General features: G+C 50.3%; 1 protein-coding gene across 1 annotated transcript in view; it reads left to right on the top strand.

Annotated features, from left to right (window-relative positions):
* Positions 1–26,134, top strand: part of LOC119973445 (reelin-like) — a 415,628-nt gene that overhangs the window by 71,922 nt on the left and 317,572 nt on the right. Inside the window, 1 exon segment of the mRNA XM_038811578.1 lies at positions 16,071–16,206. Within this exon segment, the coding sequence (XP_038667506.1) occupies positions 16,071–16,206 (136 nt within the window).

The raw sequence follows: 26,134 nt of genomic DNA, 5'->3' as shown, positions 1-26,134 counted from the left end.
CGATTGTCCCTGTCTTTAAACTTGACTGTTCAATAAGGACTTGTGAGGACTATAAGATGCCCATAAATCAGGCTGCCCAGATTGATCGGAATCTTATTCCCTGAAGAGAGGACCGCCGAGCTAAGATGGTGGGGGGCCTTACCTATTCAAAATCCGGGCTTCTGTCACTCCTATCTGCAACTAGAGTTGGCTGAAAAGTCTCAGAAACTTGCTACAATGAATATTCCCACAAAGGCCTCTTCCAAGAGAATAAGCTGCTGTTCGGAATTGCTTCAGCCAGAGCTATCTTACAGTGCACAATGGAAAATATCCTCCATGGAATTCCCTTGGTGATGGTTTACCTTGATGACAGGCTAGTGACTGTCACTACACCTAGAGGATGTATTAAAGAGGTTTTGTGATGCAGGGAAATGCCTAAAATGCAGAAAATGCAATTTTCTGACCTCAGAAGTGACGTACCGAGGATTTTGCATGATGTGACAAGATTCCACCTCTTGGAAGGAAAGGGAAAGCCATACAAGAAGGCCCTGCACCCAAAAATGTCAGTGAGCTTAAATCCTTCCTCGGTATCGTCAATTATTATGCAAGGTTTATTTTGAATTTAGCTACAACATTGGCACCATTACACCAGCTGTGAAGGAAGAATCGGTAGTGGCAATGGAAAAAGCCACAAGAGAAAATCTTCTGAGCTGCTAAGCCAACATTTTAGTCTTCAAACCGCTTGATGCATGTTGACCTGGGAAAACCAATCGTGCTGGCATGTGATGTGTGCCCTTACGGTATCGGAGCAGTTTTATCCCACAACATGGGGGATAGTTCAGAGCGCCCTAACACCTTTGCCTGAAGTACCCTTTCGGAAACAGAAGAAAACTATGCCCAGTTGAGGAGGGATTAGCGACTATGTTGAGAAATACCACCAGCATTTGTACGGTCGACGGTTGGACATGGTGATTGACCACAAGCCATTACTGGGTCTTTTAAGGGAGATAAGCCCATACGGCCCATAGCCCCGGCGGTGCAGTGTTGGGCCTTGCTGTTGGCGGCTGACAACTATGCTTTTTAGCATCGGTCAGGAGCGCGAATCACTAATACGGGTGTATTAAGTTGCCTGCCCCTACCTGAGAGCATTCCGCCACCATCTGTACCTCAGGAGATGATTCTAGCTTTAAACTTCCTCCAACACTCTGCTAGTCTCTGTGAGGCACATTCGCAACTGGACCCTAAGAGACCCTATTCTTTCAAACGTTAAATTAATCATCCTGTCTGGCTGGCGATATGATAAGTCGGAAAGCTGAAGCCCTACTTAGTCATCCGGACAAGTTGGCATGTGAAGACAGCCTTATTCTATGAGAATCACAATTCCACCTCAGGCCATGGGGCCCCTCCTTCAAGAGTTACATAGCATCACTCAGGATAGACAAAGATTAAGATGTTGGTGCGAAGTTATGTCTGGTAGCCAGGCATAGATAAAGCCATTGAAGAACTAGTATAACAGTTCTACCCTTGTCAACTGCAGCAATCTTTGCCGCCTTCCGCCACTTTTCACCCTTGGGAATGGCCAGGCCGTCCAAGGACCAGGGTCCCCGGTGATTACCCGGGTAGCACAGTAGCACAGCGGATAGCACTGTTGATTCACAGCTCCAGAGTCTCAGGTTCGATTCCTGGCTTGGGTCACTGTCTGTGTGGAGTCTGCACGTTCTCCCCGTGTCTGCGTGGGTTTCCTCCAGGTGTTCCGATTTCCACCCACAGTCCAAAGATGTGCAAATTAGGTGGATTGGCCATGCTAAATTGCCCTTAGTGTCCAAAAAAAAGGTTAGGTGGGGTTACGGGTATAGGGTGGAAGTGTGGGCTTAAGTCGGGTGCAAGTGGGGTCAAAGGGTCGGTGCAGACCAGATGGGCTGAATGGCCTCTTTCTACACTGTAAGTCCTATGATTATGCGGCCCTATTTTTAGGTAAGATGTTTTTGGTGCTGGTGGAGGCCCACTCTAAGTGGCTATCGGTTCAAGAGATGGGGACCACTACCCTGGTGGCCACAGTAGATGCCTTGCACCGAGTGTTTGCCATTCATGGGCTTCCAAAGCCAATTGTTCTGGACTATGGCGCACACCCTGCACTGGCAATGATTTCCAGGATTTTGTGCTAGCGAATGGCATGCAACACACGAGGGCAGCCTCGTATCATCCAGCATCGAGCGGTGAGGCTGAGAGGGCCGTTCAAACTTTCAAGAATACCATGAAAACGCAATCTGATAAATTACTTCGCCAAGGGTTGACTAATTTTTTGTTGTACAACTCAACCCCTCATTCAACCATGGAGTTTGCATCAGTGAGCTGCTCATAGGCCGTCGGTTGAGAACCCGTTTGGATCTTGTGGGCGGGATTCTTTGGCCTCCCAGCTGCGTGTTTCCTGGCGGAACGCCATTCACTGGCTTCGGAATTCTCTGGTCCCACCACTGTCAATGGGAATTCACATTGAAGCCGCCCCACTCCGCCTGGAAACCCAAGGGCAGGGGTGCTCTGCCGGCCGAATGGAGATGTCTGCTGCCAGTGAACAGTCGTAGAATACTGGCCTGAGTTTCCAAATTTGGCGATGAGGGTGGAGGCACGCCAGACCTCCCAGAAGAGTCAGTGGTCAGAGCTGAGGGGTGACAGGTCGTTCCGGATGGGAGACCAGGTTTTGGTCTGTAATTTCACTTCAGGTTTGCCTTGGGGTCGAAGGATGGGCTGTGGTCCAGTCAGGGCCGGTGTCTTGTATGGCCAAGGTTAACGGGAAGACCATAAAGCATGTCGACTACTTGAGGAGTTAAGGGGTGGCGATCCCCAACTTGGAGTCAACAAGTCCAGCTGGCATTGTGAACACTCCTGTAACCCTGTCCAGCTGAGGGGATCCAGGGATCCCCATTTCCGGTCAACCAGTTGTGCTTGTTGAGGCTAGTGAGGCCTGTTAACCTGTCATTGATGTGGTACCTCCTGGGGTGGCACTGATAGTTGGCCACTCGATCGCCCAACAGAATGCTGAACCTGTGGTCGGGCTACAGAGACCTGGGAGGATCCAGAGGTCTTCAGAACTAATGACCTTTTAATGGACTCTCCGTTGTCTGTTGTCTCCCTGACAGAGACCCTATTGTCTCTGTTAACATTGTAACTTCTGTATATAGGTTTTGGGGTAATTGTTAAGAGGGGAGGGATGTGGTAGCATGGCCTCTTTAAGGGGGTGGGCTCCACGGACCATGTGACCGGCTATGGGGTAATCGCGCAGGAGCACCCAAACCCCAGCCAATGGGGCGTTGCGCGAGGCCCTTGGAGTAGGACTCCAGGCAGTGTGGACAGGGAATTGAAGTGTTGAGACCTGTTGTATAGTGTACTGTCCCTGCTACTTAACTGTCTTTGTTTTCATGTTAACCACTGGAAACCTCTAGCATATGTCTCGAGCCACCCAGGTCACTATTACAGAAGAGGAAGAGTCAGTGAGTGGCCTTTATCCCCTTCGATCATTCATAGAGCTGCTGATTCAGCTTCCTGTATTGGAAGCCAATGTCACCAGACTCTTCTGTGGGACAGGATTAAAACCCAATCTTGTCCTCAGCCAATATTCACACGTGTACATTCTAGTCAGAGTCAGTGATTTGTGTTCAAAGGAGTAGTTCATTTGGTTAGCACTGCTGCCTCACAGCGCCACAGCCCTGGGTGACTTGGGTGACTGACTTCCCCGTGTCAGTGTGTGTTATTTCCGGATGCTCCGGCTTCCTCCCACAGTCCAAAAATGTGCAGGTTAGGTGGATTGGTCAATTGCCCCTGAGTGTCCAGGGTTGTGCAGGTTGGGTGGAGTTAAGGGGTTATGGAGATGGGGCTCTATCGGAGGGTCGGTGCGGACTCGACGGTCTGAATGGTTTCCTTCTGCACTGTAGCAATTCTATATTCTTCTATATTCTTTAGGACGGCAATTATTTTTTAAGTACGGAAACATAGGATGAACGAGCAGAAGTAGGCCAGGCGACCCTTCAAGACAGCTCCACCATTCAAAAAGATCACAGCTGATCCCCCAGAGTGCGGTGGATGCTGGGACAGTGAGTAAATTTAAGGAGGAGCTAGACAGATTTTTAATTGGTAATGGGTTACAAGATTATGGAGCCATGATGTGGAGATGCCGGCGTTGGACTGGGGTGAGCACAGTAAGAAGTCTTACAACAACAGAAGGAGCCGTGCTCCGAAAGCTCGTGTTTGAAACAAACCTGTTGGACTTTAACCTGGTGTTGTAAGACTTCTTACCAAGATTATGGAGGACAGATAGGTCAGTGGAGTTGAGGCCAGGGTGAGATGAGCCATGATAGTATTGAACGGTGGATCTGGCTCGAGAGGCTAAATTGTCTGCTCCTGCTCCTAGTTCTGATGTTCTAAGAAAGAACTATTCTGTCTGATTTCACCATCCAGCTCTTGGTCTGTAGCCCTGTAGGTAACAGCACCTCAAACACAAATCTGGTGTTCTTGATTAATAAGGAGATTTCTTCATTAATATGGAGATCAGGGGTTATGGGGAGAAGGCAGGAGAATGGGGATGAGGATCATATCAGCCATAAACAAATGGAGAGCAGACGCGATGGGACAAATTCTACTCCTATATCTTATGGCCCTATGTTCTCGTTGTGGTCTCAGCTGTCTGCTCCCCGTAACCGTTGACTCCCTTCTCTATCAAAAATCTAATTCAGCCTCGAAGATAAAGACTTGAAGTATGTGTGGGCAAACTTGCGAAAGGTGCTGTATAAATTCAACTGCTGTGGTTTGCCTTTCTCTTTGGTATCTTGGTAATGTTGCAGAAGATCAGATTTTAATTATAGAGAATATTTTCTACAATGGGAGCTTATTCTCTAAAACATTGGCAGAGTGCACTGTCCTGGAAATTCAACACGTCTGAATTGATGACAACATTGAGGCAGCAGCCTTCTGAACTTTTCCCAACAATGAAAGTGTTTAGAAATCAAAATAAACCAGCCGCGGATTTCTCTTCCGCGCGCTTTCACGGAGGCGGGATTCTATCTTCCCGCCACTGATTTCCCATTGTACCCATCCCACCCCACCGGGAAACCTGTGGGCGGACGTACACTGGCGGCAGGAAAAATGAATCACAATGACGGGAGAATTCCGGCCAATATATGCAGGCAAATGAAACGTGAGATATTCAGCAAAATCCTTTCTGTAATGTTTTGGGAGTCTGTCACAAGAAAAGCCAGGGAGTCTGGTATGGATCTTGCAATCAGTGTGACCTGACTGTTACTTACAAGTCATGCACCCTGTCAGTAAGAGATCTGTTCCCTTTTCCGTTCCAGATAATTATGTAGTACAGTCTCATCTTTAACATCTGATTATTTCGCCTGTATTCCTTCTCGTAAGATAACTGACTTTGTGAACGATTTTCTAAATAGAGCAAGAACCAGGGTGGGTATGAGAGAAGGAATGAATGCAACTGAAATGCCAAGCAAGGTTGTTTAGCGATTCGCACCTTTTGGCTGCAAACCCTTTAAAAAAATTTTAAAAATTCTAATTAAGGGACAATTTAGCATTGCCAATCCACCTACCCTGAACATCTTTAGGTTGCGGGGGTGAGACCCACCCAGACACGGGGAGAATGCGTAAACTCCGCACGGACTGTAGCCCGGGGCCAGGATCGAATCCAAGTCCTTGGCGCCGTGAGGCAGCAGTGCTAACCACTGCACCACAGTCCTCTCAAACCCTTTCTCTCATTCCTCTGTAAATTCATCTTTCTACAAATGTGCCTGTTCGCACTAACGTTTTGAATAATTTTCAGCATGGGTCCAGTCAGTTCTTGTTTTGAATCTGCATTCCATTGATAAGAGGATCTGTGCACACTTATCATACGCAGCAGCTACACACTGGGATGGTTGTTCTGGGAGAGATTAGGGCAGCATAACAGAGATGCTTACAACCGGCTTTAATGCCAATGGTCAATTACTGCAGCAAATCCGAAGGTAAATTGCCTCTAGCCCAAGCACGTTCAATAATTCAAGCCGTACTTTCCATCCTTTCGGAGCTCTGAGAATTACAATTTATTTTCCTCTCCTTTTCTGTAGAGTTTTAAAATATTACTGTTTGTGCATCAAGTGCCGATAATTTTTTTGGGACCAGTGCTGATGCAGGCTGTGGGATAGGAAATGGAGAAAGAGATGTTTTCTGCTTCATGAAACAGTTGTTAATCTTGTCTTTACTTGTTTATTTTGCCAACATAGAGGAGCGTAATGACTTAATTTAGCTTATTGTCAGAACCCAAGCTACGGAACCTGACCTGCAATAATGTTAATGTTGTACCTCTCAGGTGGCTTAACTGTTTAGATGACAACCAAGGATATTACTTCAGCTCTGTAGAATCATAGCATTTACAGTGCAGAAGGAGGCCATTGGGCCCATCGAGTCTGCTCCGGCCCTTGGAAAGGACACCCTACCTAAGCCCACACCTGCACCCTATCCCCATAACCCAGTAACCCCACCTAACCTTTTTGGTCACTAAGGGACAATTTTAGCATGGCCAATCCACCTAACCTGCACGTCTTTGGACTGTGGGAGGAAACCGGAGCACCCGGAGGAAACCCACGCAGACACGGGGAGAACGTGCAGACTCCGCACAGACAGTGACCCAAGAGGGAATCGAACCTGGGACCCTGGTGCTGTGAAGCAACAGTGCTAACCACAGTGTTGGAAACATTTGTATAAAGCCGGACCAGCACTACATACAACACATTTAATCGATACGTACATTTCTGGACTTTAGATGTCTGATTTCCAGATGAATACCATCAGAAACAAGGTATTAACTTTTATAAAAATGCAATAAACCTTTGGGAGGCAGGCGAAAAACAGATGTGCACTAACATGTCTCAGACTGTTCACCTTTTACATTTGTCACTTTGAAAACTTCCTTCTGGCCCTCTCATTCCATCAGCAAGCTCTTCAACAAGCTTAATGGGCCGTTAATTGGAGACATACAGGTTCCTCCCCATCTCCCACGTTGAAAATTGCAGCACCACCTGGAGGTGTCAGTCGACGGACACATCATCACGAGTGCCATTTTGAAAGTATAAGAGTCCTTCCTGTTTATTTCCTTTGTTTCCATTTGCTTTTATTATTTTTGGTCCGTGGAACCATATTTGGAACGTGCCTTTAAGCAGAGGACTCAAGCTGAAGCAGCTTGCTCGTTAGGACATTGTGTTCCTAGGTTTTGTATTTTGGAGATGAGAAACAGACCCGTTGGCGCCGAGTGAATCTTTGAAGCCAATTTTGGAGAAAGTTGGTTTGATTGACTGGCTGACAACCTGTGGGGTGGTCAGAAACAGTGTTTTGCCTGACAACAGCCAGTGATTGGTTCCTGTGTGATGCTTTCTGAGGGAGCTGGGTAGAAGTGATTAGACCATGGGAGTGAAAGGAACAGTCTCTCTCCTCCCCCCCCCCCCCCCCCTCTCTCGCTCTCGCTGCTGAAGTAAATAACTACCTTATTGTTCTAAAACCAGTGATGCCTGGCTGTAAACTTGAATCTACAGAGGAAGCAGGCAATCTTGCCAGAGGAACGTCTCAAGCCTAGAAAGAAGAAGTACTGAAACGAAAACGGAACCTCAGAAAGTCACAAACTAAAAGTCATCCCAGTACATCAAAGATCCTTTATCCTATTATTTTTTATTAATTTATTTATCACTCAACCACGCTTTCCCCTCTTGTGTTTTGTGTGTGTGTGTGTATAGAGAGTGTGTGTAGTTAGAAAGGGGGGAAGGGTTAGGAAATGAGCACTAGATAGTCAGTTGCATATTTTCTATCGGTTTAATCATAATAGTGTACATAATAAAAGGTTATTTAAGTTACAAACCGGGTGACTGCAGTTAATTGGGCTCAGCCAAGGTCCTCAGATATTTTTAAATAACATCTAATTTCACTTGTGTTGCGATTCCGGGTCAAGTGGGGCTGAAATTGGCCGCGGACTAACCTGGGGTGTCATGACAAAAGCTCCCAAAATGTTTGAACATCCACTTCCTGACATTTGCTGATCATAACATGGGGGGGGGGTGTGTTATAATTGGGCTTGGTGTCCTCAAGTTGGGGTAAAATTAAGAAGGGTTACCTCTCCAGAGAGTAGGCCATCTGCCACAGGGAGTAGCGTCTGAGCCAGAAGATCCATGTTTGAGTCCCACCCCGGGACTTGCAGGCCAAGGAATGTGCATTCATAACGTGGCCAAACAGGTTGAGTTTTAACTGGAAAACCTTTCCAACACTCACAATGGCAGTGGGTAAGAGCGGGGGCGAGTCCTGATCAGCCATGTGATGGACAGAAAGTTGAATCCTCTACCATCACTATCCATAATTCTAGACTGCCATATGCATGCCAAAATGCATGTTGCCACAGCAACCCAGACTTCCTGAACTACCTGTACTGCACCACCACCACCACCATCTCCAGAACAATGTCTATTGAACTTATCCAAACCCGGATATAATTAGGTACCTTATGTGATGTGACATGTGACAAACAGCTTCTCTGCACTCTTCGGCTCAAATCTGAAATAGGGGACGGGATTCTCCGGCATCCACGGCGGAGTCGCACTCGGCGCGGGGACGGAGAATGGGCGTCAGACCTGAGATCGGTCCCCGGAGGGTCGCCACCAATCGGGCGCACGCGGTCAATGCGGCGCCGGTTGGGGGCCATTGAAAGAGGCCCTACGGCGATTTTCCAATTGCAGCTGGCCGAGTTTCCGCCAGCATGGTTCTCTCATGGTTTCCACCCGGCGGGCAATAGGCATGGCGGCTGCGGACTCAGTCACCGGGGCGGGGGGGGGGGGGGGGGGGGGGGGGGGGGGGGGGCCAGGACGGCCAGGGTTCCGATTGGGGGCCACCGATCTGTGGGTGCGCGTGATCTTGGGGGGGGGGCCCTATCTTCTTGGTGATGGTCCGCGGAGTGGGTCGGCCATGTTGAGTGGGGCAGCCGACACAGGCCAGCGTCTTGCCTATGCGCGGACCCCCAACTGGAAGTGCAGGACCGCGTATCGGCAGCCCGAGCTGCGAGGAGCACTCCGGGGCCCTGCAAGCCCCCTGCAAATCGCAGAATCACCCTGGACATACTTCAGTTAAGTCCAGAGTGATTCACGCGTGTTTTTTCATAGGACTGGGGACATAGCCCCATTATTGAAGAATCTCACCCAGGGTTACTTTCAGAAGTACCAGAGGCAACCACTGCCCAAAAGAATGTATCGTAAAATGAGTTCCCACCTTCAGGAGAGGAATGCAAAATATTGGAAAAACAATTTGTTTTTAATAAGTAGGCAAGTAATCTGCACCTGTATTGTAGAGAAGATTGTGTGTTTAAATCGGATTGTTGCTCTTGGTTTTATACTGAACAATCCAATTCTCTTCTGATCTTTGTAATGGGAAGGTATATACAGGGGGTAGTTATTAGAAATTGCATATTTGTATAAACTATAATATTAAATCTGTTAAAGTCACACAAGCAGATAAATCTTATGATGGTTGTGCTTCCCCAAGTGCTGACAGGATCTCCCCAGTGATAAATTCCATATGTTTAATTATTTACAGAGTATTTCAGCTCTTTCCCACAGTTCAGGGTACATCAGTAGTTTAGAGCCAGTCCTGTTATAACACAAGGTTCAGGCAAATCTATCTTTGTTGATTGTGGAGGCGTGACAAAGCATTTTTAAAAGAGAACTTGTTTAGATAGGGAAGCAAAAGTTTTGAAATGTTTATTGTTTATGCACGCAGTGATAAAAATGTTTAGTTTGTTAACTTGGTAATTAAACTCTAAAATTCCAATTAGGGGTTACAACAAGGATAGGGAAGTGTTCTGCATATGTTATCACTGTGCCAGCGCATGAGATAAATAACGGAGAATTTCCACAGGTTGCATTTTTAGGGCTCTCTCATGCGTGCTGGTGTCGCTGAAGTTAAGTCAGAACCAATTCTAGTAAAGCATGTTTCCTCCACTTATTTTTAACTGCACATTGATATGATTTATAGTGTACTTATGAACTGCAACACCACAAAATACAAATGTTATTTAATTACCACAAAATGCTTATCAACTGGAATTATCCATTACATGTCTCCTGAGTCTAGTTCTTGCCAGTTCCAACATCCCGTGTAAACCAAATGATGACAGGAATTGTTATTCTCTGATATTTGTTTTTGCATGTTGCATAAGCAGAATACAGAGTGGGAACTACCAGGATATCAAAGACTGGATTTTCTGCCCAACCTCATGTTGCTAACGGAGACAGAGACCTTTTACGTTGGATCTCCACTTTCACACCTTTTCCACTTGCTGCTCGAATCTCCTTATTCAACCATAGGAAGTCAAACATTTGAATTGGAATATTAGTTTGAGTTAAGATGGCCTGTGCAAGACTTGCTATTGCTCTGGCATGCAGGACACTAGATGTTAATCGTATTAATGTGAGATTTCTATCCTATATTAATAAGCAGCAATGAGAAAGACAATGAACCAGCATTTCTGCTGTGCTTTTCATATCCTTAGGACGTCCCAAAGCACTTGGCACCCAATTCACCACTTTTGAAGTGTAGACATTGTTGTAATGATTTTTGATAAAGTGTCACATCAAAGATTATTGTGGAAAATAAAAGCTTGTGGTATCGAGCGGTAACATTGACATGGACAGAAGAATGGTTGGTTAACAGGAAGCAGAGAGTAGACATTAGGGGTCTTTTTCAGGTAGACACAGGGATCAGTGCCGAGACCATAACTGCTCACAATTTAATGACTTGGATGAAGGGATGGCTGAAATAGTTGCTACATTTGCTGATGACTCAACTATAGGTAGGAAAGTATGTTGTGAAGAGTACTTAAGGGGGCTACAAAAGATATAGATAGGTTATTTGAGTGGGCAAAGATCTAGCAAATGGAGTATAACCTGGGAAAATGTGAAATTGTCCATTTGGGCAGAAAGAATGAAAAAGAAGCTTATTATCTAGATGGTGAGAGATTGTAAGAGCTCTGAGGTGCCGAGGGATCTGAGAGTCCTAATGCATTAATTACAAAAGGCTGGTAAGCAAGTACAGCAAGTAATTAGAAAATCTACTGAAATTTATTTTATAATTTATTGTAAGGGGGATTTAATGTAAATGTAGGGAGGTTATGCTTCAGCTGCACAGGGCACTGGCGAGATCACAGAGTACTGGCTATAGTATTGCTCACCTTATTTTAGGAAAGATGTATATGCTTTGGAAGCAGTTCAGGGAGTTTACCAGATTAATACCAGGAATGGGTGAGTTGGCTCATGAGGAAAGTTTGGATAGGCTAGGCTTGTATCTGCTGGAGTTTAGAAGAAGGTTTGATTAAAAGATACAAGATCCCGAGGGGGTCTTGACAGGGCAGATGTGGAGAGGATGTTTCCCCTTGTGGGAGAATCTAGAACTAGGGGGTCACTGTTTAAAAATAAGGGGTCACCCAATTAAAACAGAGATGAGGCAAAAGTGTTTCACTCAGAGCATCATGAACCTTTCAAGTTGTCTTCCTGATAAGGTTGTGCAAGCAGAGTCTTTGAATATTTTTAAGGCAGAGGCGGATAGATTCTTGGTAAGCAAGGGGCGATAAATTACCAGGAGTAAGCAGAGAGCAGATTTGAGGTTCCTACCAGATTAGCTATGATCTTATTGAATAGTGGAGCAGCCTCAAGGGGCTGAATGGCCTACTCCCACTCCTTGCTCGTATGTTTGTAAAGTAAGAGCATACTGCAAATTCCTATAAATAGCAGTGAGATAATGTCAGGGTAATCTGTAATTTTACAAACGTTGGTTGAGGGATAGCTTTAAGTCAAAACACCAAAGTTCCCTCGTTCTTCAAATAGTGCCGTGGGACTTTTCATAATCCACCTGAGAAGGCAGACTTTGGTAAGTGTCTCATCCGAAATAAGTTCCTGGAAACTGTCCGCCATAGTTATAGAAGAAGAATAAAAATCAATACTGTAGTGTTTTTCTTACCCATTGTAAATGGGTTTGTTGGCCTTAATATTCCAATAAAGTGAACGTAATAACTGGAGTTGATGGTGAATAGCGTTGGGAAGTCACATGAACTCAAACCTCTTTCTTCTCAAAGAAACAAACCTTCAATGGGATCCAGTTTCAGGGGCACTGCAAATGAACAAAAGGCAAAAGTGGCAAAAACCTCTTACAAAAAGTAGTCAACCTCTTACAAAAGGTAGTGAAGCCCAAAGTAAACTGGAGGAGCAGCATCTCATCTTCCGTTTAGGCACCTTACAGTCCTCGGTAGTCAACACTGAGTTCAATATCTTTAGACTGTGACTGTTCTCCTTCATCTTAACATCTTTTTAGAGGCCAAAGAGTTTTGTTCTTATGCAAAAACCCTCCCTCCGCCTCCCCCACCAGGCCATTTGACACTTGTTCTTAAGTTTTGCAACATCTTTGTTGCAATCTCTCCCAGCTCCCATTAATCACTGTTCCAGCTGTTACGTCCCCTCTTACACAGTGTATAATCCAGCACACGTTTCCCGCTCTTTAGTTCTTAAGAAAAGTCAAACGGACTTGAAACGTTAATTCTGTTTTCTCTCCCTACAGATGCTGCCAGACGGGTTGAGTTTTTCCAGAATTCTTTGTTTTTGTTTCAGATTTCCACATCCGTAGTATTTTGCTTTGATCTTACAAACTTTTAAAAACATTTTTACAGTAACAAACCAGTACTAAGTTTCTTTTTTTAAAAACATTTTAAATATGAATTTAGAGTACCCAATTCATTTTTTCCAATTAAGGGGCAATTTAGTGTGTTCAATCCACCTACCCTGTACATCTTTGGGTTGTGGGGGTGAAACCCACGCAAACATGGGGAGAATGTGTAAACTCCACACGGACAGTGACCCAGAGATCACATGACTGGTCACATGGCTTTGGCAAAGCTACAGTACATAACAGGCCATTCACGAACTCATTCTTTCAAACATTCATCCCCTTTTCATAAAAAGAGGAAAAAACACATTGCATGCACTATAGTTGCAAGTTACCAACACACACCATTTATAAATAAAATCATCACAAGCAAACTGAAAATATTTCATCCTAATCTCTCTTATTTTCTTCTGTCTCTACACATGCATTGCACACATAGGGCGCAATTGGCACTGCCAGGCTGGCATTGCCAAGGTGCCCAGGTGGCACCAGAAGTGCCAGGGTACCACCCTGCCAAGAGGACAAGCACCTGGGGGTCTCTGATCCCCTGGGAGATCTCCTTGTCTGGTCCCTATTTGTAGAGAGCAGTACTGAACGGTACTCATTCAAGGCCTCCAGGGGAAGCGGATAGATCCACACCTTGGTTAGACCTCGGTAATGCACATTAGAGACTAGCTGTCTCACTCTAATATGCAGATTTTCTAAAAAGTATCCCGCCCACAATGGGAGGGCTTCACATCGTGACGACTGACGAGATTGTGTTAGATCTCTGGAGGCGTGGCTAGCCGGGTAGATCCCAGGAGCGGGATCTCGGGCGGTTTACCGACCACGTTGCACCACGGCGCACTGCGTTTCAGGCACAGAGTGGCTGGTAGATCGCAGCCACATCTGTAAAGCATTCAGGTCTTCTAATGGTACATGTTGTTCAACTGATGTCTGCTGGTGGCTGGGGTGACTTTGCCTCTCATGGGAATGTTGTTGCTGCTGATCGAGTGCATTTGTTGGGGAATAGTTGACCTCTGGGACTGATGGTTATTCTGTTCTTTGTTCACTTAGTAAACTCAACTCTTCAGCTATCTGCTGTACAGAAGCAGCTTCCCCAGTTGCCCGTATGCACGCATTGCAGTTGCAACAATATATCCGGTTGTTCACTTTCACCATGTACAGACGAGTTGGCAGTTGCTTTATACGGGTTCAACGATGCCAAATGGCTTCTGTTGGCCTTTGGTAACAATGTTCACATGCTGAATGGGTCTCCATCTCCCAAACCTGGCAATGATTTGGCTGCTTTAATATCGTAAAATTTGCCTTCTATTATTTGACTCCTGTTACTACATCTGGCTTTTGTAGTTTTTTAGCTATTGGAAAGGTAGTCTGGGCGTGCTATGACATTAGTCACTCGACTGACCTACTTTCCATGCCTTCAGATTTGTTTCCCCACTCGAAGATCACCCTGTACACATTTGTGCTGGATCGACTTGATTTTGGGATGATTGCTTTGTCAAGTTTTGCCGCTGCCCCATGGGGGGTGGTGGTGGGGGGGGTGGGGGGGGGGGGGGGGGTGGGGGGGGGGGGGGTGGGGGGGGGGGTGGCAGAATCGGGGGAGCTTTTGAGGTAGCGGTAAAAATTGACAAAGCGATCATCCCAAAATCAAGTCGATCCAGCATAAGCTGCTTCTGTACAGCAGATAGCTGAAGAGTTGAGTTTACCAAATGAGCAAAGAGCAGAATGACCATCAGTCATCAGACCATCGGGGGAGGGGGGGGGGAGGTTTCTGAGGAGACAGCCACAAACATTCGTTTAGGGTTCAGGGTGGAGATTGTATCTACCCACAGTCATCCTGTGTGCTTAAAAGGGACTTTGTGTTAATGAGACCATTATAGATTAAGATGTACTTTGTAATCCATGTTAATCCTAAAACCTGTGTGTAATTGTTAAGGTAAGGGGGGTAAAGGCGTAATCCAATTTTTTAATGTTTATTAAGTTTTTTTTCTTGTTGTTAAAACGAATTAGCTGTCCTGTGACTTTGTTCCTCCGTGTTTTTTTTTAAAGTACAAGTTACGGTCTTTTGAGCCAGGGTTCCATTCTGAGATCTTCCTGTCCAGTTAGAACATCTTTTACTCAGAATGGAATTACATCAGAGATCACTGACTCAGAAGGTACATAACTACGGCAAGCCACGCCACACAACAGACTGTGCACAAAGACATTCCTCCAAACTTCGTGTTGCTGCACTTTCCTGTTTCTATCTCTTCCCTTCTGTTTCTTCTCCCTGAACTTTTGTTTTGCCTCTTTCTCCACCGTTATTTTCTTTTGAATGGAATGTGGTTTGTGATGCGAGAAGGCTGTGGGCTGCAACTGACATGCGGTGGAGGAAAATCTGCAAGTGTGTGTGAGTGTGTGAGTGATAGCGAGGGAGTGAGGGAAAGAATTCACTCTTCAGATTACACACCTGTTGTAGTTCTTGTTTTCATGTAGATATATCGAGAAACACTGTCTGATTCAACGTCCCGTACTACACTGCATATATTATCCACAGAAACACTTAAGCATATGGGTGACATACTGTAGAAGTCAGTCAGCTCATTTGAAAATGTGTTACTTAAGACACTTTCTTGGAACATGAAGCCTCGCGCTGCACTTCATTCACAAACAACAATGACACCAAAGCATATGGTGGCATGCTGTTGAGCACGGAAACATTTTTTGGCTGCATTGAGACAACAGATCTGCATCAAGAACTTTTCTGTTGGAGATTGGTATCAGAGGCAGGCAGATTGAAGTGTCGGAGTGAGGTGCCACACGAAGCATTGGACAAGTAGCGTTAAATAGCGCCATTTTCGGTCCATCTCTCTTCGTCACTGGAGAGTTGTCAGTGCTGAGCTCAGTTGAATGTTTTAACCAGTTTTTTGACATTACTTAGGATCAAGCAGGTGTAGTCCAGACTGCACGCAGTACCTTCTCCTCCATCTTGGCTTCAAAAGACCGTCTTGTACATTACTAGGGTCAGTTTTCCTGTGTTAACAAATGTAATTACCTTCCTGATCGACACTGCCAGACTAAACATTAAATCGAGAGGTTAATGCAATGGTACAAAAATCACCTGGAACCAGTCTGTATCAACCCCTCAAGTAATAAATGTCACACTTTGCCAACTGTTGACTTCATTTCAGATGAAAGACATATGTGATGGAGTGGTCCCATGGTCTCTTAACCCAACCTGGTTATTGCGACTGAAGTTGATCTTTGTGTAGGACTTCCAGCAGTCACAAATCTGTTCCAAAGAGCAACCACACAAAAGACCAATTATGCAAATGAGCCTTACTATTGGCTTCCAGTGTCTGATGCTCTTCTTTGTATTGTTGCAGGATTCATGTCAGATCAGCCTTTCGGATCCCAGTTCATGTGCAGTGTTGTAGCATCTCATGTAAGTCACCTTCCACAGACAAATCTCAGCTTTATCTGGATCGCTCCACCTGCAGGAACAGGCTGCGTGAATTTTATGTGAGTAAAAATATACTGTGAGGAGTGACAGTGAATGTAGACAGCCACTCCATGTACTGAATTGGATATTAGATTGGGGCCTTATTTGAAACTCTTGTTATCGGCATGAATTTAGTTAGTTGTATTTCAGAATCTGAAAAATGAAAATCGCTTATTGTCACAAGTAGGCTTCAAATGAAGTTACTGTGAAAAGCCCCTAGTCGCCACATTCTGGCGCCTGTTCGGGGAGGCTGGTCCGGGAATTGAACCGTGCTGCTGGCCTGCCTTGGGCTGCTGTCAAAGCCAGCGATTTAGCCCTGTGCTAAACCAGCCCCCATTAAACCAGCCCTGTTCATAAAGACATTGATTAAAAAGAACACAGTTGGAAGTTGAACCCATCCAATCCTCCAATACAAAAGAAAGCGAAATGAATTTGTGCGGCCGCTGCCTACTTTGTCTAAACTGTCTCTTATTGATTCGCTTTTAAGACTTTGAAAGTTGAAGATGTGCTTTTTTTTTTACAAAATGTACTCATTCTGTTTTGATTCCATACCAACCAATTTCTATCTTTCTTCAACAAAATATTTCAATGGAATTCTGCCATTCACAACTCCTAAAAGAAATTCATGTAATGTACATTTGGTTCGTCCAATAACTGCTGTGGTGCATAAGTCAATAAGACGCATTGGCCTGGATGTGAATTCAATATCCGTGGACATACAAACCAGTTTAACAAAACTTTTGTTCAAATCTAAAGTGAAATCATTTCTCCTTGATAAATATTATTAGTAAATGTCCCTCTTTGAACTGAAACAACCCACTTCAAAATGACTTCTTTCATTGCCTTATGTAAATTATTATTAAAGTTCCTCTGGGTTCATTAACATATCAAAAACACTTCTTACTGCTGTTTAGACACTCTGGGTGAAATTCTCCTAAACAATCACTAAGGATTCTCCGGAAAGATTTCTAAGTGTGATAGCGAACGGGAATTGCCGCGAGCTCCCCGAGCCTCGGCCCAGTGACGCTGGCCACGCTATTCAATGTTAATTCGACCACTTAATAAGGCCCCATGGGCTTCTCACCGCAAATGAAGGCTTGCCAGCCAATTGGATGGCACCGCGCTCGCCAGTCCCCCGCTAACATGGTCGAGCAGCACTTGCTCAGCCAACCCCAGTCAGCGCGTAACAATGGCGCCGAGGAGGCTGACCCCAAGATTCGGGCAAGCAGACCTGGGGAGGCTCATAGACGTGGTGGGGGCCAGGAGAGATGTCCTGTTGCCCCGAGTGTCTTGAGTATGTGAAATTCAAAATGACAAAGACAATTAAAGGGGAGAATCATAATGGGAAGAGAGAAGTTCTGAAAGCTTTTATAAAGGTTCGAAAGACATTTCAACCCATTAACAGTCTTTGCCAAGACAAAAAGGCAAAGGAGTAAGAAATGTGACAGTCAGAAAAGGGGGCAATAGAAGCCTGTTGTACAGGCTTGTGACTGCAGCAGATTGATTCTGTTATTTGCTCAGCCAGCCCTATGGTGCATTCTAGCAGCACGTGTCCTCAACAGATGGCAAAACTCTGAATCTGGCTCTCTACTGCTCCAAACACTGGAAAATAATCTCCAGAGCCAGTGCCAGGGCAACAATACCTGGAATAAAAGTTGATGGATTTTTGGCCAATGTCGGCCTATCAGGTTTTGTTACCTGATGATATGCCTTCCTCCATGTAGTAACATAGAAAGTATGGCATACTATAGTTGGGCTGCTTCTGAAGAACCACAATAGTTCAATCAGGTTTTCACATTTGTGAGTAGCTGCTGTCGCAACCTGCACTGAGAGATGGAAGCAACTGCAAGCACGACTTGTCAGCCAAAGTGAGGCTTGGCTGAACTTGGGCCTACCGGATGTTGGGGGTAACAGTGGATGGGTACAAAGGGCAGAATTCTCCCAAAAACATGGCTAAGTATAATTTTGGGTGAGAAAATCAGTGCGAATCGTGGTGGCTCCTCTGACACAATCTGCTCACCATCTTCCGGCACTTGGTCATTTTCATGGAGGGGGGGGTGTGATTTGCACTGGCACTGAGAGAGGCGGGGCCTAAAGTCACTGGCTTCACAGAGATTGGGAGCGGGATTCTCTCAGACCACGCCGGCTCAGAGAATCGGCGATCGCGCCGATTTCTTACGCGCCGCCGGTCCAACGCCGTTCCGCCATTCTCCCACCTGGCGTGAACAGCCCCGTGAATGGGGGCAAGTCCTGTGATTCTCCGGTGTCCCGTGGATTCTGCGGCCCGGATGGGCTGAAGTCCCGACGGCATGATCCCAGGTCACGCTGCCGCCGTTCACACCTGCAAATAAAATCGTCAGCCAGTCGCTCTCGGGACGGACACGCACGGGGCAAGGGCGGGGCCTTCATGTTCGGGGGGGTGGGGGAGGGCTGGGCCTCTATGTTGCTGGGGCGGGTCTTCCATATTCGGGAGGGGGGGTGGCGTTGGGACGACATGCCAGCCGCCATGCCAGGGCAGGACGTTGCCAGAGCCACTGCCGCCAGTACGACGGCCAGGCTGATGGGCACTGGCCCCGGGCGCTGCCTGCCCGCACGGCCTCGGGCCTTGCCCATGGGTGCGGCACCCCCCAGGGGCAGATCTTCCAGCAGCCGGCATCCATCGGCGGGAAGGGGTGGGTCCGCACCCATGGCAGCCCCCAGTGAGGGCATAGCCATCCAACGATGGTGCTATCAGGGGGGACTGGCAGTACTGGGTGGAGCACGGAGGGCATGGCAGTGGCGCAATCAGCAAACCAGGGCAGACATGTAGCCCGGGGCAAATGGCTATAGAGGGGGCCATGCGCCATCATTAAACATGTTGTATAACCCTCATCCCCTGCAGATCATAATGTTTGGGCGCCAGCTAGCAATCTTGGCTGCCGTGGTGGGAGCCGCTGCCCTGCATGTGGCCCTGTGGCAGCGTTGGCGCATGCGGCCCAGAGCGGCTGCGGCAGCAGCGGCTGCAGCAGAGGGACGGGCTGCAGCAGGCCAGGTGGCACCCGCTCAGGCTACAGGACCGCCTGCCCGACGGGCGCAGGAGGAGGCCGAGGCAGATGACGACCAGAACAACGAGAGGGATGCACAGGATGATGATACCGATGTGGATGAGGAGCAGGGGGAGCAGGTGGTGGTGTGCCAAGGCGCCAGAGGCGCCCACTGAGGCCACGTGTCTACCGGCGCCGCATATCCTTCGAGGACCTACTGGACAGGGCAGGCAGGAGGAGACTCAGGATGAGTCGGGAAACGGTCGCACATATCTGCCACCTGATGGCACACCTGGCACCGCGTGGGACGAGGGGAGGGCATGCTCTCCCAGTGGCCGTCAAGGTAACGGTGGCCCTTAACGTCTGTGCGACAGCGTCGTTCCAGTCTTCGAGTGGGGACCACTCCAGCATCTCCCAGCCATCGGTGCACAGGTGCCTCCGTGCAGTGACTGATGCCCTGTATGACATCGCGGATCGCTGCATACAATTCCCAGTGGGCTGTGCCCACCAGAATACCGATGCAGCGGGTTTCACTGCCGTTGCTAGGATACCCATGGTACACGGGGCGATTGTTAGGGTGCACGTCACCGTGCGGCCACCAGTGGAGAACAGGGATGTCTTCATGAACAGGAAGGGGTCCTACTCCATGAACATTCAGGTGGTCTGTGACCACCGCATGAAGATAATGCATGTCTGCGCACAGTACCCGGGCAGTGTGCATAATGCGGTTATCCTGGCACAATCGTTCTTCCCCGCCATGTTCGAGGAACGCCCCCCCACCCCCTGCCTGCGGGGCTGGTTGCTGGGTGACATGGATTACCCATTGCGGTCATGGCTGATGATGCCTATATGGAGGCCACAGACCAATGCGGAGACCCGATACAATGAGGTCCATGCAGCAACCAGGGGTGTTGTTGAGTGGTGCTTCGGCCTGTTGAAGATGCGTTTCAGGTGCCTGGACCGCTCTGGAGGGGCCCTCCAGTACCATTCGGAGGTCGGCCATATCATTGATTTCAGCTGCGTCCACCACAATATTGCCCAGCAGAGGGGCGATGTGCTGGAGGAGAAGGAGTGGGCAGAGGGGGAGGCCGTGGGAGGGGACTCCTCTTCAGATGAGGAGGAGGGGGGGCAACAGACGCGACATGAATTAAATGAAATGAAAATCGCTTATTGTCACGAGTAGGCTTCAATGAAGTTACTGTGAAAAGCCCCTAGTCGCCATATTCCGGCGCCTGTTCGGGGAGGCTGGTACGGGAATCGATACGTGCTGCTGGCCTGCTTGGTCTGCTTTAAAAGCCAGCGATTTATCCCAGTGAGCTAAACCAGCCCATGGGGGCTGGATATGGATGGGTGGCTGCACAACGCCACCGGCTTGGCCAGCGAGAATGTGAGGCGTTAATAGCCGCACGTTTCACCAATTAGGGGTGGTAGGGGCTCTCTGAGCAGGGGCACTGGCACCACTGTACCGCCCCACCTCACCAACCAGCACCAACCAGCACCCTCACCTCCCACACCACCCGAGCTCAGGGAGTGGGCCATCCCTGTCTGGGACTGTCATCCAGCATCTGGGCGAGGCCACCGATGCTCTCAGCGATGGCCTGCTGAGACTGAGCCATTGCCTGGGCAATGCTGCCGATGCTCTCAGCGATGGCCTGCTGAGACTGAGCCATTGCCTGGGCAATGCCGCCGATGCTCTCAGCGATGGCCTGCTGAGACTGGGCCATCGCCTGGGCAATGCCACCGATGCTCTCAGCGATGGTCTGCTGAGACTGAGCCATTGCCTGGGCAATGCCGCCGATGCTCTCAGCGATGGCCTGCTGAGACTCAGCCATCACCTGGGCAATGCCGCCGATGCTCTCAGCGATGGCCTGCTGAGACTGAGCCATTGCCTGGGCAATGCCACCGATGCCATCAGCGATGGCCTGCTGAGACTGAGCCATCACCTGGGCAATGCCACCAATGCTGTCAGCGATGGCCTGCTGAGACTGAGCCATCATCTGGGCAATGCCGCCGATGCTCCCAGCGATGGCCTGCTGAGACTGGGCCATCACCTGGGCAATGCCGCCGATGCTCTCAGCGATGGCCTGCTGAGACTGAGCCATTGCCTGGGCAATGCCACCGATGCTCTCAGCGATGGTCTGCTGAGACTGAGCCATTGCCTGGGCAATGCCGCCGATGCTCTCAGCGATGGCCTGCTGAGACTGAGCCATTGCCTGGGCAATGCCGCCGATGCTCTCAGCGATGGCCTGCTGAGACTGAGCCATCGCCTGGGCAATGCCACCGATGCTCTCAGCGACGGCCTGCTGAGACTCGGCCAGACTGCGGAGCGCGGCTAAGATGTCCAGTTGGCTCTGGCACAGGGCAGCCCTGTCCTGGGCCATGGATGACGTATGCGCATGAAGCCCCATGCCTTGCATAACCTGACCCATGGCCGACACCGTTGCCCCTATTGCCTACACTGCGGATGCCGTCCGTGCGGTGTCGGCCTGGGTGACAGCCATGACCGGCACCACTCCCTGCTCCTGGACGCGGATGAACTCCTCCACCCGTGTCTGCAGTTGATGGAAGCTGGCCGTCATCCCGTTGTCTAGTTACTGGTTTCTAACTGGATCGGGTCTATGGGTGGGACTGGAAAGTCCAGGAACCCGGTAACCGTCTGGGCGGCAGCTGGTTGCTGGGCTGCCCTCTGGCTGTCCGGCCCCTCGGCTGCTCCTACCTCCACCTGCTGTACCAGTACGGCTGTGTGGTGCGCACCAGTTAGTGTCCCAGAAGCCTCATCACTAAATTGCCCAACCGAGGTGAGAGTCTCTGCGATGGGGGTGGGGAGTGAGTGCAGTGACACCAACTCTGGGTCACCATCGGACCCAAAGTCTGGGGGTTCCTGCGTTGAGCCCGGGGCCGGTGTTCTTTCTGTCACCCCACCCATCTGTGTGTCACTGTCCTGACTGTCGTGTGCGTCAGTGTCCATCGTCCCCACTCAGGGCTGTCGCTGTCCTGGGTCTCAGTCCTCTGTGGGTCCGATTCCTGTGTCACAGTGACGGAGGAAGGCCGTCCTTGCTGTCTGCCCTCCCCGCCATGGCGTGCGTCCCTGGGGGCATCTGGACGTGGCACTTGTTGGGGCCAAGCAGCGGCAGATGATCCAGAACGATCGGCGGCAGGTCCTCCAACACACAACGCAGCATGTATCGTTACACACGCGGACTGGGGTGAGGGGGTGTCGGCAGGCAGGGGAATGGGCCGAGGGTGTGTACTGGGGGGGGAATGGGGAGAGGGTGTGTACGGGGGGAGGGATGGGGAGGATGTGTACTGGGGAGGAATGGGGTGAGGGTGTGTACTAGGGGGGATGGGGCGAGGGTGTGTACTGGGGGGGGGGGGGTGGGGCGAGGGTGTGTACTGGGGGATGGGGAGAGGGGGTGTACTGGGGAATGGGGGAGGGGTGTACTGGAGGGATGGGGAGGATGTGTACTGGGGGGAATGGGGTGAGGGTGTGTACTGGGGGGGAATGGGGTGAGGGTGTGTACTGGGGGAATGGGGTGAGGGTGTGTACTGGGGGGGGAATGGGGTGAGGGGGTGTACTGGGGGATGGGGAGAGTGTGTACTGGGGGATGGGGAGAGGAGGTGTACTAGGGGTGTGGGGTGTGGGTGTGTACTGGGGGAATGGGGAGAGGGGGTGTACTGGGGGGATGGGGGGAGGGGTGTACTGGGGGGATGGGGGAGGGTGTGTACTGGGGGGAATGGGTGAGGGGGTGTACTGGGGGGATGGGGTGAGGGGGTGTACTGGGGGAATGGGGAGGGGGTGTAGGCAGGCAGGGGACTCTCACTTGCTGGTGCGCCTCCGATCTGGCAAGGGGCAATCTCCCTGTCCCCGCCACTGCCAACAAGGTCCAGCGCCCTCTGCTGGTGTACTGTGAATCGGTGCAGTACAGGTGACCCCCCCTTCCAGTTCTCGCACGCTCCCTGTGGTGTGGGTGGTCTTCTCTGGGGCGGGGGGCAGGAAAGATCAGAGTTAGTGGTACCAGCATCCAGCGCAGGTGCCGCCGATATGATGGCATGGGAGCACTGGGCACCAGGCCACGGCGGCTCTCAGGGTGGGCAACCATGAGGGTCAAGTGGGGGGTTGGCACCCCTCCTGGGGGAGGGGGTTACTGTCACATGTGTAGCTGGTAGGGGTAGGGTGGTACCAGGGGCGCGTCTCGGTGTACTCACCCTGGCTGCCCTCGTCAGTTTGTGCATCTTCTTGCGGCACTGCTCGGCCGTCCGTGGGGTTTGCCCCGCCGCGCTCACCGCAACGCCCACCTCACGCCAATTCCTCTGCACTGTACTGGCAGGGTGCCGGTGGCCACGTCTTACTGCACAGGATCGCCCTCCTCTCTTCGATCGCGTCCAGCGGGGTCTCAAGGTCACGGTCACGGAACCTCGGGGCGGCGCGGCGGAGGGCGTCCATCTCGCCGATCTCAGGACTTTGCGTTGCTCGCGCACATTTTATGCGATGCAGTGCCGCATCATCGGGGCGTCACGTGAATGACGCCGGTATGACACCACGCCCCCCACGCTTCTTGTCGTGCCCGTGCTGGCCCCTTTTCCAGGCCAGAATTAGTCGACGGGTCGGGTTGTTGACGCCGTCGTAAAACGCCGTCGCGGACACTCTGCCGCGGCATGAGAGAATCTCGCCTTGGGGTACCATTTGTAAAATGTGCCATGACCTCAAAGTGACATTAAAGGCCTCCCCCTTGTTGGAACCAACAATTCTACGGACACGTGCTTGTAGGATTAGAATAGCGGTTTTAATATACTCACAACAGAGCCAGCCTATTAGCCATTGAACTTTCGGTGAACTGGCCGGGCTGACCATGTGGTACTGATCTTTATACAGCAGCTTCCGTGGGGGAGTCCTGGGCAGAGCCAAGGGAGAAGCCCCGTACAACTCGAGCATTCCCAGAGCTACTCCCCCCTGGAGGATAGGTAGTGTAACTGCACTTACAATATAGACACATGTATATACAGATTATAATCCGGTGTGAATCACATTCACCACACCCCTCCATAACATCGCCGGCATTAGGGCTTCAGTGCCCCCCTCCCCCAACCATCCTCTGGCATCAACCGCCTGCACACCCCCACCCCGAGACTGATAGGCATCGGATCCTCCCAATGGGTCTCCCTTCAGATGCCCCCGTCTCGCTAGTATCAGCAACCCCCCCCAGTCACCGATATCAGCAACCCCCCCCAGTCACCGATATCAGCAGCCCCCACCAGTCACCGATATCAGCAACCCCCCCCCCCAGTCACCGATATCAGCAACCCCCCCCAGTCACCGATATCAGCAACCCCCCCCCAGTCACCGATATCAGCAACCCCCCCCAATCACCGATATCAGCACCCCCCCCAGTCACCGATATCAGCAAACCCTCCCCCAGTCACCGATATCAGCAACCCCCCCCCCAGTCACCGATATCAGCAACCCCCCCCCCCCAGTCACCGATATCAGCAACCCACCCCAGTCACCGATATCAGCAACCCCCCCCAGTCACCGATATCAGCAACCCCCCCCAGTCACCGATATCAGCAACCCCTCCCCCAGTCACCGATATCAGCAACCCCCCCCCAGTCACCGATATCAGCAACCCCCCCCCCCAGTCACCGATATCAGCAACCCCCCCCCCAGTCACCGATATCAGCAACCCCCCCCAATCACCGATATCAGCAACCCCCCCCAGTCACCGATATCAGACAACCCCTCCCCCAGTCACCGATATCAGCAACCCCCCCAGATCCACCGAATCAGCAACCCGCCCAGTCACCGATAATCAACAACCCCACCCCAGTCCACCGTATCATCAGCAGCTCCCCCAGTCACCGATTCAGCAACCCCCCCCAGTCCCGATATCAGCAACACCCTCCCCCAGCACCGATATCAGCAACCCCCCCCCAGTCCCGATATCAGCAAGTCCCCCTCCCCCCAGTCACCGATATCAGCACGCTCCCCCCCATGTCACCGGGATATCAGCAACCCCGCCCCCCAGTCACCATGAATATCAGCCACCCCTCCCCCAGTGCAACCGATATCAGCAACCCCTCCCCCAGTCACCAGATATCAGCAACCCCTCCCCACCAGTCAACCGAAATAATCAGCAATCGCCCCTCCCCAGATCCAACACGATATCAGCAACCCGTCCCCCCAGGCACCGATTATCAGCAACCCCCCCAGTCCAAACCGATATCAGCAAACCCCCCCCCAGTCACCGATATCAGCAACCCCCCCCCCGTCACCGATATCAGCAACCCCCCCCCAGTCACCGATATCAGCAACCCCCCCAGTCACCGATATCAGCAACCCCCCCCCAGTCACCGATATCATCAGCAACCCCCAGTCACCGATATCAGCAACCCCCCCAGTCACCGATATCAGCAACCCCCCCCAGTCACCGATATCAGCAACCCCCCCCAGTCACCGATATCAGCAACCCCCAGTCACCGATATCACAACCCCCCAGTCAACCGATAGCAGCAACCCCCCCCAGTCACCGATATCAGCAACCCCCCCCCCCAGCACCGATATCAGCAACCCCCCCCCCAGTCACCGATATCAGCAACCCCCCCCCGAGTCCACCGATATCCAGCCACCCCCCAAGTCACCAGGGATATCAGCAACCCCCCCCCAGTCCACCGATATCAGCAACCCCCCCCAATCAACCGATATCAGCAACCCCCCCCAGTCACCGATATCAGCAAACCTCTCCCCAGTCACCGATATTCAGCAACCCCCCCCCAGTCCCCCGATAATCAGCAAACCCCCCCCCCCCAGTCACCGATATCAGCAACCCCTCCCCCACATGCTACCCGCATACAGCAAACCCCCCCCAGTCACCGATATCAGCAACCCCCCCCAGCCTCACCGATATCAGCAACCCCTCCACCAGTCACC

This window comes from Scyliorhinus canicula, chromosome 11 (genome assembly GCF_902713615.1).
Source record: "Scyliorhinus canicula chromosome 11, sScyCan1.1, whole genome shotgun sequence".
Lineage (NCBI taxonomy): Eukaryota > Metazoa > Chordata > Chondrichthyes > Carcharhiniformes > Scyliorhinidae > Scyliorhinus > Scyliorhinus canicula.
This window is presented reverse-complemented; position numbering and strand designations above follow the sequence as displayed.